The sequence below is a fragment of the Cephus cinctus genome, unplaced genomic scaffold, assembly GCF_000341935.2.
Source record: "Cephus cinctus unplaced genomic scaffold, Ccin1 Ccin1_scaffold0168, whole genome shotgun sequence".
NCBI classification, from domain to species: domain Eukaryota; kingdom Metazoa; phylum Arthropoda; class Insecta; order Hymenoptera; family Cephidae; genus Cephus; species Cephus cinctus.
The window spans coordinates 2,849,086-2,870,227 of NW_014332892.1; the positions used below are offsets into that span (position 1 = coordinate 2,849,086).

Consider the following 21,142-nt stretch of genomic DNA (forward strand, 5'->3'; position numbering starts at 1 on the left):
ATATATATATATATATATATACATGTACAGTGTGTACATACGAGTTCACCGAGACTGAATTAAATGCGCGCTTGTACCTGTCACGATTCGTCGAACTTCTGAGTTACTGAAACGATCGGTAAGAACGTAAGGTGCGCGCGTGCGTTACGTATTTTTTTTTTTTAAATTTACAAGAGTACATACGCGAATAACATGTGCGTTACGTTACGAGCAAATACGTAGGTTATTTTTGCAACGTTGACGAGATTACGAGGCCGCTGCGGATACTTGCGAAACTTTCGCGCTCTCTCACGTTTTCGCTCACTGCTACACGTACTGGTTTATATTATTATTTATTATACGTTATTCTAATTTTTATTTATAATCCCTCCCAAGTTTCACCTAACCATGTTTAATAGTCGGGGTCTGTTATTATCTTTTTGCGAAAAGAAAGTCATGGAATTCTCGCAAATTCCGTGAACCCATTGGGAAACGTTGTTATCGTCAGGTGTGAGGTTGCAAATTCTGGGGATTCGCACGGATACCGAATATTTGCAATGACAATTTGTCGTCGACCCTGACACGTCGGTGGTTAAATAAAATACAGTCAGATTGCACGGAGAGATATTTACTCTTGATAATTCGGAACGGAGCCTTATAATTTACGTCGATCGTCTGCGCAATGATTTTGTATTATTTAAAGAAACGTAGAACGCAAAGTAATTTTTTTAAATAACTACTATATATGTATTCTAAACTGTACCGTGTTAAAGAGATAAAAACGGTGTCAGTGGCCTCACACGAATTTTGTGCTGTCACCTGTCGAATGCGCTTTGCCCAGGTTTAATACGTCCTAAATGTATCAGGGCGAGGAGGCTTATTAGCATTGGAATACCTGCATGAGTCCAGGGTCTGTGTATCTGTACACACAAACGATCCTGATGCTTATACCGTAAGTCGTAGCCCAGATTTTGAAAGGTTCCTGTCCAGTTAAACCGATCGATGCTATCGTAATAATTGGCCGGTGCACAAATAAACGGATCACGGCATGATCCGTATATGGTTCTAGAGTTTAATATATCCCTTTTGTATACTATATATGTATATATACACACATGGCAGCCATATTTACTATGCTGAAAAATCCAATCGCTCGAGTAGCAGCCACTGGCTGACCCCGAAAACCGGCCCCATAATTCAGCGTCACTATTTCGATAAACAATTTCGTAATTCCCGCCAAGAAGCAACGGCCATTTTCACACCTATGTTTGGGGCGCCATGGGATTATACTTTCATGAGAATATATTATAACCCTTGTACTATGTAGGTAATCGAACACACCCACCAGCTCGAACGAAGCCTTCCCTGTCGATATCCTAGGTACACTTTGTGTATTGCATTGTAGTACGTGGCTCTGCCGTAATGGCGGATATCACGTGGTACATATTTCATCTTGGAACGTATAATGATACGACACGTGAAGAATATTTGTTCTTGAGTAAGAGCTAATAATTTTCTTTTGCAGACTCAGACTGAAAACTTGGCTTTGGTAGGCTGAGCACGTAGGATTCTTCTTATGGGGTGTCGAACGTCGAAATATATCTGATTTATCTATGGCTTGATCGATTGATCTTATTCGACTGGGTAATCTGTGCTGGATGAAGCTGATAAAGTTACACGTACCTGTGAGGGTTCATACGTGATTTTAACTGGTAATAACTTTTCTTTTTCTTTTTTTTTAATGACTCAATATTTTTCTCTGTCGAATAACAAGTAGATGTTATCTTTGGGTTTTTTGATTAATGATATTAACCTATTCGGTGCTTGCAGTTGTATTGATTATCGTTCGATTATGAGTTTTGATATTTTTGAGCCTAATGGATGGGACTAATTGTTAACTGTATTTTTTTTATTCTCCCTAGGGATACACCTGACTTTTGCACCTCTGTCCTGCGGCAGAGCACGTGCTTCTTGGTAGACAGTTAGCCGGTAAAGACTTTCACTGTTAAGTCGTGGACCAAGCGGTATGCATGTCGCTATGTTGGAAGAGATCGTTATGTCGCTATGGCGCCGCATATCGTGCTCTGGCGCCTTCAGTGATTCTCAATGAAAATAAATAAGATTTTCATAATATACCTCTGGTTGGGGATTCATAAGTTCGCGCCATTTCTTTGGAGCTGCTTCCTGGCGTATTTACATAATCGTATACAGAGTAGTGGGAAGTGTATTCTTTGTTGGATCACAATTTATTCAAGACTGTCTTCTTTCTTAGACGGTACAGTTGAAAATGTTTAAAAGGCCAGTACGACCTTTGTAGAAGACTGCGGTACGGAGAATTGTTGAGATATTTTCTTTTTTAAGGAAATATGTAAAGATGGAGCAGGACAGTTTGTCAAGGATGCGCAGAAAATTTGCAAAAGAACTTTATTGTCTATCGAACTAAATGTTACGGTAATTACAGTTGGAAAGTTTCTTATTTGACGTTTTATTGTTTACAGGAATAACTGCGTATGGAGGGAATACAAGTGAGGTTTAGCTGTCACGATTTTAAATGCAAACACTGTTTTACACGATTTGGCGAATCCTTAAGAAAGATAATCTACGTGTACTGCCAGTGTGTGTAAGACGATGGAATGCCTTTTAAATACAGGAATATGGCGAAGAGACGAAAACAGGCGAGCTTACATTTGTTATATTGGAAATAAAAGAAAATAAACCACGTTATCGTGGGTAATCTCTCAATCGTTAAACACCACTGCTTGAACAGTGAAATTTATACCGTCGAGGAAAGCTGTCAGAATTCGCCATAGCCAACTGGTGTCAAAAACCAGTCGTCGAGGAGGACAAATAAAATATTAAAGAAGACACAAAATTGATCGTAAGTGGTTGTAATAAATTAATGATCGCAATTCAAAGGTAATCTTGATCGATCGAGACACTCCGTCCTCGACGAGTTAACGGCGAGCGCCAACCGAGGCTAAAGGGTTAAATATGAAATATCAACTCTATAAATAAGACGCTAACATTTGTATTCTATTTTTTTTTTTTTTTTTCTTTTTCACAGTTGATCCCACGGAAGCCCATTGTGACTCTTTAAAAAATTTCTCGTGTTTACTGATGACGTCGTACTAAAAATACTAATGATGGAAATGGGTTGGGTCTTCAGGGAGTCACGTTAACGTCCCACCACTCAAGGAGCCAGGATGCTTAAGGAAGGGGTGTCTTTCTTTCCGAGAAGACCATTCGCTGACTGTCAACTGTCAACGTAGTTGAAACAAATGGCTGCCACACCTCCGACACAATTGCTGCTGAGTCCTACGGTCCCTCAGGCACATCTGACAGTCAACTGGTTTATGACTGCTATGTGTATCTGTTCTTGTCACTGCAGACGTTCAATCCTGGAGGAACGTACACTCTGTACATAGGGGGGTTAGAGGGGAAGTTATGAATTCCTTCAACCCTTTGATGGCTGATTTAATTTAGGTAGCTACAACCAGAAATTACCACTGACTCATCACTGTAACGAGGCACTGGATTAACTTTCGGTTTAGGGTTGTACCGTCAACTGTCATAAGTACACCTTGTTAAATCAGTCGAAAAGCAGCGTTGTTGGAATTTTTTAACTTTTACTCATTATTATTTTAACTATCCTCATTTACTCCAATGCCTGTTAGATTCTCAAGTAAATTTTTTTAATGGCGCGATTTCAATTTTACTCACGTTCGTAAATACTGCTGCCTCATACGTTTTCTTGATAATTATTTTAATCAGTGTATATATGGACTTTGATACTTTTAAGTTGTTAACGCTATTTACCTTTTTATATTCATAGACCGTGTACGTCCCTTTGCCTATGTAATTTTGCATGAACCTACTTAAAGTAGATTTTCTTTAAATCACGCTGCACATTCGATTCTACGATTTGTGTCTTGTCTAATTTGCTAATGCGACGTACTGTGTCATGGGTATACTAATGATTTAAGGACGCGTGAATGCAATTATTTACTGACTGATATGCTGACTTAAAGAGACAAAGTCGCGAGCTCTTAGCGAGGGAATAAGAATTCGGTTGTCCGTGATGAGACGGGAAGATAATTAGTTTAAAATTTAAACTGAATGCAAATTAAGGCAAACCCAAGTGTATCTCCGACATCGAGGAACGGCAATTTAAATGTAACCACCCTTATATGGGCTACAGTCTATAAGGGTGGCTTTTGTACAACACTCGAGACTGTCTGCAAGTACGTCGAATCCAGGGGTTATGCAATATTACTTAAAAGCAGTAAAGTCTCTGGAAATCAAGGAATCGCAACAGCGCATGAATTTAAATCAAGAAAATTCTTATACAGAGGGACACAATTTTTTTTTAAATATTACATACCAAAATTCTTTACAATAAGCACACCGTGTACCGTCTTTAACTATTACACAAAATTTCCTTGTCGAAGGCTTCTGTCCCACGTACACTTATTGTAAGTTCCCGATACGAAAACCTACGCGTCTTGGCCCACGTGCGAATTGCAAAATTGCGCGGCCCCTGGCGACCGGAAGTGACGGCGCATTTTTTACAATTTTTATCAGAGGCACTGGCGCCTTTTTTGTGTGTGCCGCTTCATAAATTTTAAAGGATCGCGAAGCTGTTAAATCGCTATGGAAAAAAAAGTCCCGTGGCTGCACGGCCATACGTATCTCTATACAGATATACATTTCATACGATGCACAGTAATGAAAACTCGTTCTCGAATGATGTGGCTGTTAAATTTTATTTTACGATTTCAGACGAAAGGACATCATTGAAGGTGGAAATCCGCGAGGATTTGTTCATTAACAGCCACAAATATATTTCACCTGTTCAAAGTAAATAACGCAAACGTAAGCAGTAGTAAAAATACATTGACAGAGAGGATACCAATGTAACCGTAATACCCAAAGGTAGACTGTGTCTATCGATCATATGTTTAGTTTTGTGACTACATATGTGACATGTGAAGTATAGTCATGTAGGTGCGTGCCTAATTGGTATGTACGCTAGCCCAAAGGTAAAGAAATAAAGGAGGCCACACATCAGAGCCCTCCGGGCACGTTAATGTAACAACGTTACTCCGTCAGGGCTCCACATTACGTATACTCAGCATAATAACGATAGTAGCCAGTAGTTCCACGTATCAAAATACGTCCGGTTAATCATCTAATTAATTAAAAGAAGACCTGGTTCACGATAGGACACTGCCCACTGCATGGACTTTGCGTAATGTGTCTTCTTATTGTGGACGATCACGCAGATCCTTTGTAAAATGCATTTACTAATAGAAACGGCAAGGTTGGTTTCTATGAAACGAATGTTTCAGGTATGAATATAGTTACAGTGTACTAGGAGTGTAATAAATGGGTTTTATATATATATATATTCTTTTTAGGTAAATCTATATGCGTCTGGTTCACCTTCGTCGTACGTTGGGCCGCCTGGAGCTTATTTAATTCTTGATCAGAGTCCTTTTGTGACGAATATAGTAAAAATTGAACCTGGCTACTGTAACCGTAAAGCAAAAGCCAATTAGGGATACATGAGAATGCACCTAATGCTTTTGCAGTGGATAAGTGCTTTTTCATTCTACGACAACTACACCAGGTTTTAAGTGCAGCAGCGAATTTATAAGGGACGACTGTCGCGCGACAGCTGAGGCAATGAGAATTGGTGGGCTTAAAAAAAAGAAGAATTATGTAAAGCGAAATAATCGAGTATAACTTCGCTGTGCAGACACATGTAAACCATGAGACCATCGGGATTTAACGATGAATATTCATGAATGCGATCTCCTTCTGCTATCGGCCGCTCTTGAATACCATTAGTAGTTATACCCTGTGTGTACATACAGTGGATACCAGAAAGTAAAAAATTTAAAAAAAAAACAGTAAAACTTTATAGCAAAGCTGAAGCAAAATTGTAAAAGAGAACTAAAACAAAATTGAAAATTTCTATTCCATTTTCTTAAAGAAATTAAATTCTCTTGCATTCCTCCGTAGTAATAATATGCTGTAATAAGTATACCGTACTTATTTACAAGCAATGTATTAAACAGTAGCATAAAAGAATATAAAAGATACGTAAGAATATTACTGAACTTTTACCAAACAATTTGTTATCTGTAATTACAGTGAACAACTAGTACTTTAATCATTACAGATCAGTGCACAGTCAATCGAGCGCGTCAAGAGAAATGACTATAACGCCACTCATATTACTTTAATATTTCCATTATAAATGAGCATACGTGGTAAATTGTTACTTTCCAAAGTGCCTTACAAAATACGTTTTATATCTATAGCCATAATGAAAGCAGACAGGGACTCACCTCTCCGCAGTGAATATCATGGTCATCATCATCAATGCCACTCCTCGAAACATCAACTACGAAGAGACTGTCATCATGAATCATCAGATCTTTACACCGGACACTGCTGAAGGTGCACTCATTAAATTATTATGTGAATTAAAGATTAATGTATGTATTTATCATGCACTGATACTTATATCACTTGGATAACCCAGTAACTTTTTTTTTTCTCAATATGTAATTTCACTCTTTCAGAGTCTCTGGCTCGGATCTGCTGCTCGTAATAGTCGCAGGAATCATACTGATGCCAGGACTCAGGCTCTGCTTGTACAGGTCGACAAGCCAGACTCTCCTGTCTCCAGTTTCTACCAGGTTCCTTTCGCATGTCCATTCTCGAACAGACCACCCTATATATTACTATCTATGGTATACACTCTTAAAGTGTATAGGAATCGTTTTGTTATTGAGACTAAGAGAGGTTTTCCCTAATGGCCCACTTGAAAGATGTTTTGGTAGGTGAAGTGTCAGTTGTTTCTAAACCAGGCAAGTGTTACGTGACAGGTTGAGTCTCGTAAGAAGTAGATTTTCCAAAAAGTAAATGGAATATTTCAAAGAGTGGAATTTTTCCAGAGTAAAATTTGTCCTACGAATATTTTGTCAAATTGACAACCGTACCGGCAAATCTTATTTATTTGCTATTTAATTGTACGATATGTCCAGTACCGTTATCCGTATCAACGATGAATGAATTCAATTAGCACGTTTGCCGAGTTTACAGGCTCCGGCCGTAATTAAACCAGATAAGACACAGAGTCCCGACCCCAACGACGTTGGCGGACCGGTAGTCGATGATATTTTTACCAAGGGAATTCTAGTAGGCAGCAACTTGCAACAGGGAGTCGGACTCGTTGGAAAAACGAGTTTTATTCCTTTACAGTCGTCAGCTTCAGGGTTAAACGACTTGCCAAAAGCTTTAGGCTAATTAACAATAATAATTATGAGACTTATCAATTACACAGAGTACAACAAAGACTATTACTTTGCTTTAATTTTGATTAAAAATTTTATATGCATTATGTATCCAGTCGTGGATCTTTCTTATTGTCAGATACGTTGTATATACACGAACGATCATACATACCAATCCTTGTGTAATCGCAACCGATCAGAACTGAGTGGTTTTTTATACAAGCAATTTTTCACATCAGACGTATTACAGTGTTACTTGTCGCAATTGCCGGTCGCCATATGGAAACGACGTCAAGATTCTACAGCTACCTATAACCGCTTTGGAATAACTTCAGATTATCTTTATGCAGTGTTTGACATGGCGACCTGATACGACGAAGAGTGCATCGTAACGTTATTACATCCTTGTATGATCCTTGCTGGAATTGGCTGAACGTGGATGGGAGGATGAAACAATTTTTTTTTTAACAAGAATATCAAATCAAACCAGTACCAATTCGGTCAGTAGAAGAACGTAAAATGTTTTAGTACCGTAACTAATGTGAGAAGTTTTTCAACTTCAGTTTTCAAAGTTTACTACCATTAATCGTTAGGCTAGGTTAATCATACGAGATCGTTATTGAGTCTTGAAAATTTATTTTATCTTATTTTAACGTCCCTACTACCCAAGCAGTTTGTTACCTAGGTAGGTATGCGTATGGAATCGTTGGAAGTTATTGGATTCAGAAATATTGTATTCGCTACAAAATAATCCAATGCAATTCCACACAATTCTTTTTGTCTCCGTCTATTTTAGAATCGTTCGAAGAAACGTCGACGCGACGTTGAGCATTGGGAAGGAGCCGATAAATTATTGATGCGTCGCAATTCTCGGAGTACATACGAAGCTATCTTGAAGGAGCGTTCAGGAATTGCGATTAATTGGATCGACTGTCGGTTCCTAGGATCGGTAAGATAATATCGATAGTAGTACAATACATGATATATAATTGTAATTATTGAACACGAATAATTTTTATTTTTGGAATTGTAATTTTTTTAATAATTTTAATTTTACTTTCATCGCTTAGCGTACGATTTCACTACTCTGATAATGTATTCATGAAACTCCATTGGGTTCTTTGGCGGATTCCTATGTAAACTTCACAATATTTGGAGTAGCGTGAATAATCGACGCAATTACAGGGGGACCCGAAGTTGCATTAACCCTCATGACCTGGTCCTTCAGAAACCGGCTCTGTGGGTCGCAACCGATTATCCTTTAAAATGGCGACATGTGCATATATAGCACAAGGGAGAACAGACATGGATCGCGAAAAGGGTTGGAATTGCTACAAGTTTCTGAACGAGGAATTGCAATGAAAGGTAATATATATATATATTTTTTTTGTAATTTGTTACGGAATAACGAGCTTGGATAAAACAACAGAAACCTTAGGCTCGTGCGCCGATGAGACAAATAGTTTTTTTTTTTTCATCTACAGACTCCGCAATTCCTTCGCCGGGCGAAACCACTTTTTACGATTGCACGACGTGACATTTTACCCCTTTGCAATAGCTGCCGACTGAAATTGCGTGCACTGGGTGTCCATAAAGTACCAACTGCGCCGACTCTTCGGAGACGTTGATGGGATTCTTGAAAACTGCCTAATAGAATGTTATACGTCGATACCTGAATGAGGATATGCTTTACGTTGGTAATGTAATACAAAATTTTGTATATTCACTATATACGTATAGAGTTGTATTTGCAATTTAGAAACTTGAATTAATATTTATCCACAGGTAAATCCGAGTCTGCAACCTGAAAAAAATTTCTTTGAAAAAAAAAAGAAAAGCAAAGATGATACAGAAAAGAAATGACATAAGAATATTAGTCAGACTAAAGAAATAAACGTGTTAAGATGCAATCGAATTGCGCATCGATCAGCTTCCAGATAATGGATAATCCATCCAGCGAAGGGTAAAAGGAAAAAAATATTCTCCTTATCCTCTGACTGCGGAGCTTATCGAAAGTGGATCCGCAGTAATACATCAGCCTTGTATAAAAGGACGTGCTAGTAGGGGTGGAATCAAGGTACGTACACACCAGTAGGTTGCCCAGTAGGAAATATATAAGAGCTTGCAAGTAAGCTTGCAGCTGTTACAATTCCCATGGCATTCGGAGAGCATCGTCGTTACGTTCCGTTTTCGTGCAGCCATTTTTCTCGACGAGTTTTTTTTTCCTAACACGAACGCTAAAAATTTTCAGACCCACCGAACCAAGAGCGTCGGGTATTTCTTGCCGTACCAATATATCTTTCTCGTGGTTCCAGAAAATCTTTTTACTTCACGAGAACTTAAGGTAGCTGGGTAAGAATTTTTTTCTAGTTTTTGTTTCAATATGCTTTATCCACGTAACAGTGATGGCGCTGTGTCCTATGATAACCTGTAAAAAAATGTCCTGGTTCTGTGCCTACAGCTACGTCGATTCAATATAAAGCCTGAGGTCATGGAGGATGAACTCCCAGCGAGATAAGTAGACGAGATGCAGAAGGAACGGGAAGTGATTGCATTTTAGTTTGTGATCAAAAGCACGCAAGTTCCTCCTGCTCCTGTTCCTGTGAGCAAACGGCTCTGTATTTCTCTGACGTAGCTCCAGACAATCGGTAAACACATTTTCCATCCCCATCTAAATTTAGGAAAGTGTATACCTGTATATACGCCAGCCAGTCTGCGGAGGAATATATATGTATAGTACGTAATATACGTACATATGCATTTTACCAAACGAAGTTTTCGACGAGGAAAAGTTCTGGCGGTGCTACTGCCCCGTGTCCCTGGAGACTACTGTGATTTATATCAGGTAATAAGAAATGGACGGGTGCTTTAATGGAGTGTGGGATTTATGATTTTTCATTTTGCGTTTAGCTGCGATTTTGAAAATGATTAATTCCCTTTGCATTTTCTAGGGAATTTATAGGTTAATGGAAAACTTGGGGTATACCTGTATATGGACTCTGCGGTATTATAATTCAGTTAACGTAATGCATCATGCCAGACTTCGTTACCACGGGAGAGTGGAATGGCGTGAAGCTTTTGCAGGCTGTCCTGCTGATGCTAAAATCCCTAGGAGTATCTGAGATTTGCAAAGTAAATGGGAGTATGACCCTAGCGAAGACACCAGGCGTGACGCTATCGCATTCCATTTCTGTGAAGAAGACGTGGAAGCTGATCCAGGCGGCTTCGTCACGTAAAATGGAAGGAAAAAGATGGCACGAAAGTAAGAAGGAAATCCCTAGAACGACAGTGCTCAGTACCTTCGTAGGTGCGAGCTTTAGGAAAGCTCGGGAAAGTAGGTGAAACGTTCCCAAGCAATTTCTCCATCTAGCTGGAAGCTTTAACGTGGGATAAAGGAAATTTGAAATGTCTTTTATAGTTCTTTTAATTTAATATTACTTTGTAAGCTTAAGTTTATTTACCTACGTATATCTATTTATTTACTTCATTCCTTGACGTTCAGGTTATTACCATCTGTCCGAGGAGCGTTTAATTCCCGCTGTCAGTACAAATCCGCCGTCTCAGCAGTCTACCAATATCTCCAAGTGACTTTAGTCAAAGTTACGGCGCCGGCAGTTTGATTCTTTGCTATACAGTCGAGATTTGTTAGCCGTGAAATTCACGAAATAACGAGGTAACTTTGTGTGCTTTTAGGTACCCGAGTCTAGACGGGATACCCGGCTTTGTAAATTTCAACCTACAGTTATAGAGTAGTTAAAAGTATGAATTTTCTAATAGAAAAAAATTCCACTTAGATAAGTAAACATAATAATTGTACTTAGCTGCGTTATTACAGACTCGTCTCGTTTTCTCTGTCAGTATCATATAAATCATCCAACGTTCATTTTCAACAATTCAGAGCTCGCGTTACAATGCTTTGCTCTTATTAAACAGCCATTGTTCACTGATAATTGTTAACCGTTTTATTTATAAATCAGATTCTATTAGTCCTAATGCTTAAACCAAATATTTCTCTGTAACAATTATTCTTATACGTCTTGGCTGTTACATACACAGTAATTCTATATTTGTTCCACTTTACCATCTAGTATAGAAGTTTAATAACCCCGTTTAATTAAATTCGAAAGGGCCCTCCGTTTCCCGCTCGTCTTCGATGTCCAATAACCGCAGAAGCGGGCAGCGAACTCGCAAAACTAGCGCAAACTCAAACAAACGACGTTATCTGTTATTCTGCGTACAATGGGACTCAAACAGTAGAGTACTAGTTCTAGTGCTGTAGTACGAGATACGCCAATCCCCTCTCTGGCATTTCATTTACAATGTTCCCAGATAAAATAGTACAGGCTAATTACGAATTTTCATTATAATTAATTGCACGACCGTTAAGCACGTAGAATTTGAATTATCTCCCAGTGATTTAGTGTATCGATTGATTAAGTATGCAAAAAAAATACTGGGTCACTTAACAGTACTCTCTTCGATCATTTAACCTCACTTTGAGGACTTTAATTAAGGTTATTCAAATATCAATCGTTTATTAAATTCACAGAGCTCACTGATAACTGTGTAAAGAATATACCCAGTGGCACGTATCGTTTCTAACGAAACACAGGGTATACCAACCTATACGCATACTGAATGCCCAGCAGAATTCACTCAATAAGTTCATGAAAGGCTCTGCCAATGCAAACAGTGCATTACATTGAAACAATGGCACAGAGTGAAATAGCGTAACAGATAAAAGACCATGTATACGTTTGTATACTCTGTAGATCCCATATAGTTCACATACCGCGTGACTCGTAGGAATCAGATGAATTAGAAATATGTATAAGTTTGACACTTATTGCTTTTACCCGTGTAATATCTTTATACGTTATTTACCTTGATACAAGTTAGAAAATTATATGGCAGCGTCAAATTAATTACTTATTATGATTAAGTCTTAGAGGACTTCAATCTCTTATGTGCAAAGCGAATACAGTGTGTAGTATAAATATATATATATACAAGTATAGTAAAAACAATATCAAGTCACTCTTGATGACTTATAATTTCCATAGCAAATTCTGACAATGCATATATTACAGTCAATCCTTAGTTTCAGAATGTACAGAACGAAATGCTCATGAAAATGCAGGCCTGCACGCTAATCAATCTCAACTTGAAGTAATCTTCGCGGCATCAACTTTTCCATATCATCCGAAAACGGGAGAGCCGCCCTGGCCTGTAGCTGAGAGAGCGAGCGAGAGAGAGAAAGAGAGAGAGAGTCAACGTATGTTGTCTATGCAGATACAACGTTGCAACTAATAATGCTGCACCGTAAGGATTACGTGGGGGAGTCTAAATGGTCCTGCAGGCACCAGGTTGATGGAAATATGCAACTCCGCAAGATAATATACAAAAGGTATTGCCTGTGGGGGAGGTCCGTAAATAAAAGTTCTTGAAGAACGAAAAAAACAAATGTTCCTCGCCGTTCTGTCCTTTGTGACCTGAGGTAAGGTCGAGTGGCCTGAACGAGAGCCTCCAAGGAAATTCTTAAGGAAACCACGCAGTCCGGGAGATACAGCCAAGTAGAGAAAACTTTCTGTATCTACGTAATGGATATTATTTGAATAGTCTCTATTTATATTTTGTAACGTCGCCATTATATCCTTCGGATGCAGTAATCAAGCACCCAGCTTTTATGTGGAATATACATTGTGCCTGTTCTCCTGAGAAATTCCAAGTCTACAGTCTACTCCAATAATAGACGGTGATCCTGTGGTGTAACTGTAAAGTATATGTATGTGTATGGATAGTTAATTATATTTCGCTATCGGACAATAGACTGTAATCAATATGGCTAGATTGCATATTAGGTTCCAACAAGTATGTGGACCGTTCCTGGTATCTCGGCGCATTCCTTAATAACCGCACAATAGCCTCAGTGATGTTGAAAAATGTTTAAATCCAATAACTACCATTTGCGTGCGCAGCTGTAATCTGTCTGTGTGGTATTAACGGATAGAATGTCGATTCAAATGATCTTATATGTTTAACTATTAGCTATTGACCTTAAGTCACTCTTATGAATGCCTATTGTACTCGTTTAGACTGATTAAGCTGCTTCTTGCTTTCCAAAGGAGCTTTTACTTTCGTGAAGGGTGAAGATTCCTAGAGTCCCTCTAGTAAGAGTCCGGCCAACGGCGGGGCTTGTTAGTGATTGGCTCCGCCATATTATGGGCTCTTGCCGGAATAGAATGGTGTGTGTGAATACGTATATGGGAGAGATTCGCATTGTGTACTATGGTAGGGTTAAGCCCTGTACGGCGGGTTGCCTGTACTTGGCGCGAGACTCGACCGAGTCTCGCGCAATGTCATGGTGGCGCCAAACAAGCCCTTAATATGGCGCCCCTTCCGGGTGTTGGCCGGACTCTTACTAGAGGGACTCTAAAGATTCCTGAGCACTTGCGCCTCTGGCGGGGTTCGTGGGATTTAATTTAAAAATATTCTACTAGATACCGAATTTCTAGGAAGTTCACCATGTTGATTCTGGCATTCAACTCGAGCTATTGTACCGAAATAAACGCCGGTAGGCAGGCAATTCGCTTGACTGATTTGTATAACGTGATGCGTGTATCTTACTGCGTGTATGGATCTGTGTGTGGACTTTGGCATACAATTGCTATTGGATGAAACGGATGAAACTACTGAATTGACAATAGAGTTAGGTTAGGGACGCTTTGGGTAGACATTAATGTCTTTGAATTAATTACAGCTCTGATAAATCAACGGTACTTTAATTCATGGGTTTGATTATATTATTTAAATGGGTACCTGTCCATTACGTTGCATTTGAATAATTCTCTTTGGTCGTCATTATAGGGCATTCTCTATTTGGTCACTTGTAATTTCGTTCAATGGTCAATAACGCTGGTTCGTTTGCTTCCTATCAGTTAGTAGAATATTGTGGTTTAGACATTTTTATAATAAAACAAATTTTGTTTCAGATTCTGTTATGCAACGGTTTATCTTTCTCCTGTGGAAGACACTTAATCGTTTTCATGGTGAGATTAAATGACCTTTATCGATCCGTTAAACATTCCACTAGGGTGGCAACACCCTTTCATTATATATAAACAAGATTACCGTATGTCGTGCGGTTTCCCCCAGAGTACCGCCTATGGATACCTGCAGAGCTATCTGTATGCAGATTGTGTTATCACCATTGCATACTGTACTCGTGTAGAGTGGAGACGCCAAAGGCGATATCGTTAATCCGATCTGGGAAATGTCATTTCCCAGAATTTATATTAGTACAAGAAGAAAGGTTACGACCTTGTCAACAAAAAATGAGGTACAGTTCGTTTTTATATTTTGAATTAGTCTGTAATCATGAATAATGTCATGTTTCAAAAAATTATTCTAATCAGTCTTTAAATCGAAATCTGGCTCTGTTGTTATCTGTCAAAATGAAAACTCTCTTCCTTCTTTGGGAATCTATGTGTGGTACCATCGCCTTCACTTTCACTATCCTCTTTGCTGGCACAATTGCACGAGTGTCGGAGTGCACGTAACTTTCACTGTAGTCAGGTCAACGAGAAAGTATTCATTGTTCACTCTCGTTTTCGTTGCAGGACTATTTCGCTGGATTTCACTTTCGATGACCTCGACCAAGCCGCTAACCAAAAACGAAAAGCGAACCATAACCTCAGTCAAGACGTCTACAATATGGAGATTGATACAGGTCAGGATTAAAAAAGTCTCAAGACCATAGATTCACTCTCCCTTTCGTACAAGCGCCTAAAGAACTAGAATTTCACTTTCAATGACCTCAAAACTCGAGGTTCCTTACTTCGCTGACTCGCTTTCACACCGATACTCGTCCCAATGACCCAAAATTTTGGATTCGTCCCCGAGGCCCAACTTTCCCTTAGTTTTTGGGTCAACGGATGAACCACTTTCCTACTTTTTCTATATCGACCCAGTATTCACTTCTAAAGTCGAAGTTGCGCTGTTCGGTTTCTTAATGTTCCAATCGAGGATAAGAGTGATGGATGATTCATGCTTTTGGCCATTATTTTTTAATTTCGAAATATTTTATGGAATTATTAGTGGCTATTTAAGTATGAACATAAATTTCATTTTTGCGTATATAAAATTTTATACTTTTTTCTCTTGCACCTTGTACATCGTTTATCGGTCTTTCAGAAGTTTCGCAAGGATTTAATTATTGTGATCGGTTACGGCATTCATGGACAATTTAATTATCGCGGTGGCTACCGAAAATCGATGGGAAATCATACTCGATCTTGAATTATCGCGCCGTTCGTGTCTCGACTGACGTCCTTCTTAATGCGAACGATATCAATTAGTAAATTCAGGTGTTCGCGATCCCCACAAGAGGCAAACAGGCCTTTGGGCGGCCCCAATACAAGTTAATAAATCGTTGATCGTATCGGATTTTTATTTATCCCAGAGATTATTCACGTAATTAATAACTGGATGATGGCAGAAAGCTTCTTTATTATTCTCTGATGTAATTACGATGGCTGCTGTTACGCGTTCGCTTGTAATAAGCATCAATCAGCTTTCGTATATCTTATATTGATCGTTTCTCATAATTGGCGCGAAATTCAAATGATCTTACTTGATAATAAAGCAATTGGGTTTGGTATCAAAGTTATGATGGTATTCATATTGTTTCAATTAATTAAATTATTTACACTTGCAATCCTTTTGTTATAAAGTAATTTTATTGATTTGTAATAAGTAACAAGCGTGGAATCACGTTTATAATTATCATTGAAGATTTTTTGGTTTTAAAGATTTCCAGTTGTAACTGGAAGATCGTAAACAGATAATATAGAATTGAAATATTGCATATTTAAGCTGCCTTTTTTTTTTAGATATACTCATGTGAATATTCATGTAATATGCTCACTTAGGGAACCTTAACCGTAAATTAATCGAAAATATTTTTTTATTATATAGTATATACTATGCTGGTAACACTGTTTTCCATTGCTAAAACTACTGAAAATTATTTGAACTGAACTTTTTATCGATGTTTACATCATTTCTTTTATCACGTTTAATAACAGCTACTACATTTCAAATTATTATCATAATGCAGTAGCTTGTTCCTTATAATCTCTCTTATTTGAGCATAATAACAATATTGCTTCAGCTTATCAATCCAGAGTGGTTTAATATTGTGAAATCTTATATCTCTCATACTTCAATATATCCTTGAACGTAACTATGATATGTAGATTGTCTACTGCGATAAAACCTTAGACATAAAAATAATCACATCGTAGCCCATAAACCTCTATTAAATTCAAAATAAATATAATCAATAACCAACATTGGTATCCTGCCTCTTGCAAGTGAATGCATAAAAAGAAAAACAAGTAGCACAAATATCATGATCGAAAAAAATATCAATCCATGCTTAAGCTATAACAAATAAATTTTTCAGTCTTCGATCATCCTGATAGAATAAAATAGTCTTATAAACACTTTGAAAGATTTTACTGGAATTCATATAAAGAAATTCATGTTGTATATGGCGCTGTGAAAAGAACTGTAATTTCTTTCTTCGTTCCTCAATTCACTCTCTGCTTTGATATCAGTAAATTCGATACCGTAATACACCAATAGTCATTTTTTTAATATTGTATCTACTTGAAAATTTTTCAGCACGTCGTTCACATTCCTCTTGATATTCTCTTCGACTACAGGTGCTATGTTCCATCTTAAAGTGCCAGCGGTCCAGGTTGAAATTTTGGATGCTAGCCAATTCAGCCCACCTAAACCCGTGACGTGTGCTTCGATTTTGCTATACGGTATAAAACGACAATGCGTTATAAATAAATTGTAGCAAAAGAGACACGTGACACGCAGTCATCATTAATATTTGAAATGTACCTGATATCAGTAATTTTGAATTCAGCAAGACGTACACTAACGCCATCTTCGGACTTTTCAATTACAAATTTAAAGAGGGCAGCATTGCTACCAACTGTTGTTTCAATCGAACCGGTTGGACCAACATCCATAAACTTTGCCGAGTATTGATCATAACCAATCTACAATTAATAACAGGTAGTGATTAATCGGCTGGATATGATAATGATAATAGCTTTTCACAATACCTTCAATTCATTTAAGCCAACGGTACCCAGTATCACAATCGAATTATTCTCTAAGCTGACCGTGACGTCACCGTTACGACGCAAGGTTGCCAAATTACGAAACCAGCCGTTTCTTGCCTCGAATCTTCCGGTGGTCGTAACCGCCGCCACGTTTCTTGTAAAGGAAGCATTGATATCCGGTGCAGAAATTTGTGCAGAATTCAACTCGTTAATACGATTATTTGCGTTCGCGATTATTTTATCAAAAATGTCGTTAGCTACTACGCTTATGGCCTTTTTGTGAGATCTGAAAGAATTGAGAAATTGAATCATACAAATGGATAAAAACAGATAGGAGCCTGAAGTCGGTAACAGGAGATTGACACAATTATAAAGAGAAACATTTGATAATTTGCAAATCTAATAACGACGATCAAATAACAAGGATGACTGCTGAACTTTTTTTTGATCTACTTACTTTAAACTATCCACCAGTTCCTCCTCACCCTGCAGCAACTCACATACTGATAACTCGACGATAACTTCGTCAAGATATTTCTTCAAAGTTTTACTTAGCACTACACTTAGATCCATCCACAATTGTGCAGCTATCGTTTCCTCTGTGAACGTTGAAAATCGCACAGTAAATTCACAATGGCGCCGATCAGCTACACGGCAGCAGTTTATTTCTGGATACCAATGCTCTACTTTTTTTGGTTTAATTTTAATTCTTACCAATCCTGTCCTTATCTAGCTCGACGTTAACCTCTTTGTCGTTATTTTGATAAAGGATCTTAACAATAACCTTTTCTGCGGTATACTTGAGTCCGTAATTATTTGTCAAGAAACTGTCTTCAATTGGGTACATTCCAATCAATCCTTCAGCTTTGACATTTTCACATGAAATCCTTTGAAGTAATTAAATTCATTGGCAATTGAGATTATTCACATTAATCATAATATCTCTATGTTACGGTATCAAACTCACTGCAAATTCCCCGTTGTTGAGATTGGCAGAAGATTGTTCAAGGCCTGATTATTAACAAAGAATTTTCCAGATATCTGCAAATTTCCAACGTCGATTTTCACATCCAGGGAAAGTAGCTCCAGATTTGAATTCACTGCAGTAAAACGAAAATTCGGTTCTCTCAGCAGATTCAAATCAGTCAGTTCTCTAACAATGATTAAACGAGAATAATATTAGCCATACTAATAAAATACACGACCAGTACATTTTTAATTTAACAATTGCACTTTTAATATACTTACACATGAGTATTAGCTACATTGAAAAACACATCTCGAATAGGATACTGTACCGTAGCGTTGTGTCGTATTGATCGTCTCACCGCCTCATTCGTGAAACCCTGAAACCACAAGAGACAGTAGAAAATTAATGAAACATCGACGATCGGTGTTATCAAAAAAAAAAGTTCTCCATATTCCCAAAAAAACAACTAAACCTAATACCCTGGTAATGGTCGATTCAAACTGATTCTTTCCCCATACGATAGCTTGAAGCAGGGCCGGGTTTTGCACTGAAATCAGAATAGAAGAATTCTTCATTACCGACAGAGCGATATAACAATTTTCAAAAATCATCCTAAACATAAAGATAAAATCTTTCTCAGATTGCAGCACAAACATAAAAAAAATCCTTGTACAATGAGAGCACTGCATAAAAGATATTTTATTTTAACAGATCTCTTCCATATCGACCGAGCGTCAATTCTCATTTCGTCACGTCAAGAATGTCCGCAACAATATGTCGCGCGATGTAACACGTCGGCGCTGTTTACTTCTCAAAAATTTGACGAGAACTCCGTTAAACAAAAAACTCGCACCCAGTTGAAATGCATCGTAATATCAGCAAGAGATACGTATTGAGAATACAAAGTATAATAAATTGTAACTCACCTCTAAACACGTCCATTTTATGTGGGATTATTCTGTAGAGCTAAACGCAGCTTGTTCTACCTCGACTAACCCACGTGTCCACCTACACGTAGAACTTTCCCCTGAGTCAGTGATCACAGAAGCCTGAGTCTCATGTACGTACAGCTTTTAGATTTTTTTTTTTCATGTATACGTAATCGTTATACGATGATAACACTACGTTTTAACAAGCCTAACAGGCATATAGAATTGATTCGTAAAGCCAAGTGTTCATTCTTCGTGCTTGTGCCTATATGCTTACGTATATACAAATTACGAATACTAAGCAGATGGACGCTTCTGATTTGCTTACGGATTGAAAGAATTCAAAGCATCTATTAGCTTTTTTTTTGTTATGCAAAGAGAGAGAGAGAGAGAGAGATACGCGATAGTTCAAAATTTATTCTAAATACGAGTCTATTGGACCTATTGACACGTTTAACTTTTCAGCATTTCAATTGACATATGTCATATTGGACTTTGATCAGCCGTTAAGTAAAGTTCGTGTGAAATTTAAAATTAGATACTTAGTCATACTTTTGAAATTTTAACTTAAATTAGATAAGAGACTCACAACTGTTTTATATGATTGTACTTATTAACAGTGATATATTTACACTTTTTTTTTCTACTACAAGTAAGTTCAAACTGATTCACGGTTTCAATATCTCAGCGCGGACAGAAACCATGGTAAAATATAGAGATTGATTTTATCGACAGTTGCTATTATAAGAATAAAAACTGCATTAATATATAACATATAATCAGAATAATAAGGTCCAATGAAAGTCATTATCTGATTGTTCCTTTAATTAATATCATGATCTCATATTCGTTAATCATTTCTCTTAAGACATAAACCAAAATATCTGAGCACAGCAAACCTAATTATTTTTATTCTACAGAGTACCACAGTAAGAAGTATTACGTTTCCCAGCACAGTCCAATTGTCAAGATATCTCAAAGGATAAAGATAAAAAGAAGATGGATCAGTGTTTAACCACAATTTAAATCCGCCAAGAAGTGATGCCAAATATTTAAACTACACCTGAAAGAGAACCCACCAATAATAAATTCAATGTAAATAAAAAAGTTCATCAAAAATTATCCAAATCCATATTATCGAAAATATTGATTCACTCGTGTACCTACTATTAATTTTACATAAGAAAATTTCGTAAAAACACTCAGTTATACGTCACTGTGCTTACGCGCAGCACACTTCCTGGTATTTTCATGTCTGTTGTATAGAAAAGTTTTAATACGTACGCATGTATATTGATCTAATCTCTACCAAACAAACAAAAATACAGTATGTGCATATATCACATTAACCTGCTGCCTAATACATATTACTTAGTTACAAAAGTCTAAAGCCATTGCTTATTTAGAAGGTCGCTCTTAAGCAGCAAGTGCAAAATATGCCTGCCGAATGATGATGCGAATAACGCAAAATAATCGTGAAATCGTGTAAACATGTTTTGCGAGGTGTACATATGAAAATGACGTGTTATTTAAACTCTTTGTAGGTAGTAAACATGTAGTTTTGATTTCTACTGAGATAGCTATATATATATACTATATAATACTTCAATATAGGTATCCGACGTGAAGAATGTTTTTTTCAGTGATAAAGTCATCTGCAAGCATGTGTGATGCAATTGCAAATTCCATTGATGTAAACAAAAGTGTTATCGAAACTTTACCTACCATTTTAAATTCTGTGCATGAAATTGGTATTTGTATTCAGGGTCAACTACCTTCTACATACATTTTCTGGTCATCTGGATCAATAGCACGACG

General features: G+C 37.6%; 3 protein-coding genes and 1 long non-coding RNA gene across 5 annotated transcripts in view; 2 read left to right on the forward strand and 2 right to left on the reverse strand.

Annotated features, from left to right (window-relative positions):
- LOC107264002 overlaps positions 1–6,459 on the reverse strand; it is a 51,647-nt gene extending 45,188 nt beyond the window's left edge. The window contains exon 1 of the mRNA XM_025081452.1: positions 6,333–6,459. The gene's annotated coding sequence lies outside the window, so the exon portion shown is untranslated. The remainder of the gene's footprint in view (positions 1–6,332) is intronic.
- The window catches only part of LOC107264016, a 20,328-nt gene extending 7,977 nt beyond the window's left edge, over positions 1–12,351 (forward strand). Inside the window, exons 7-21 of the long non-coding RNA XR_001536821.2 lie at positions 1,505–1,691; positions 1,902–2,254; positions 2,478–2,857; positions 3,044–5,327; positions 5,397–5,674; positions 6,306–6,444; positions 6,570–7,783; positions 7,957–7,968; positions 8,080–8,232; positions 8,354–8,648; positions 8,768–8,980; positions 9,069–9,360; positions 9,535–9,635; positions 9,745–10,128; positions 10,235–12,351. This is a non-coding gene — a long non-coding RNA (uncharacterized LOC107264016). The remainder of the gene's footprint in view (positions 1–1,504; positions 1,692–1,901; positions 2,255–2,477; positions 2,858–3,043; positions 5,328–5,396; positions 5,675–6,305; positions 6,445–6,569; positions 7,784–7,956; positions 7,969–8,079; positions 8,233–8,353; positions 8,649–8,767; positions 8,981–9,068; positions 9,361–9,534; positions 9,636–9,744; positions 10,129–10,234) is intronic.
- Positions 12,352–13,719: 1,368 nt separating this feature from the next.
- Positions 13,720–20,456, forward strand: LOC112493832. Of its 2 annotated transcripts, XR_003058673.1 has the most exons (6): positions 13,746–13,996; positions 14,276–14,332; positions 14,439–14,622; positions 14,903–15,012; positions 19,107–19,455; positions 20,245–20,456. XR_003058673.1 is itself a non-coding variant. In XM_025081505.1 (5 exons), the coding sequence occupies exons 1-5, from the start codon at positions 13,918–13,920 to the stop codon at positions 20,337–20,339; spliced, it is 525 nt and encodes a 174-aa protein (XP_024937273.1). In that variant the 5' UTR covers positions 13,720–13,917; the 3' UTR covers positions 20,340–20,456. The 2 variants fall into 2 exon arrangements, 1 of the variants encoding a protein (XP_024937273.1); XM_025081505.1 differs by lacking the exon at positions 19,107–19,455 and having other exon boundaries at positions 13,720–13,996.
- LOC107263983 lies at positions 16,231–19,460 on the reverse strand. Its single transcript, XM_015731763.2, has 9 exons — positions 19,322–19,460; positions 18,875–18,942; positions 18,674–18,771; positions 18,393–18,578; positions 18,140–18,312; positions 17,883–18,024; positions 17,426–17,711; positions 17,199–17,359; positions 16,231–17,109 (listed from the first exon to the last, which is right to left on the reverse strand). The coding sequence occupies exons 1-9, from the start codon at positions 19,335–19,337 to the stop codon at positions 16,932–16,934; spliced, it is 1,308 nt and encodes a 435-aa protein (XP_015587249.1). The 5' UTR covers positions 19,338–19,460; the 3' UTR covers positions 16,231–16,931.
- Positions 20,457–21,142: the final 686 nt, after the last annotated feature.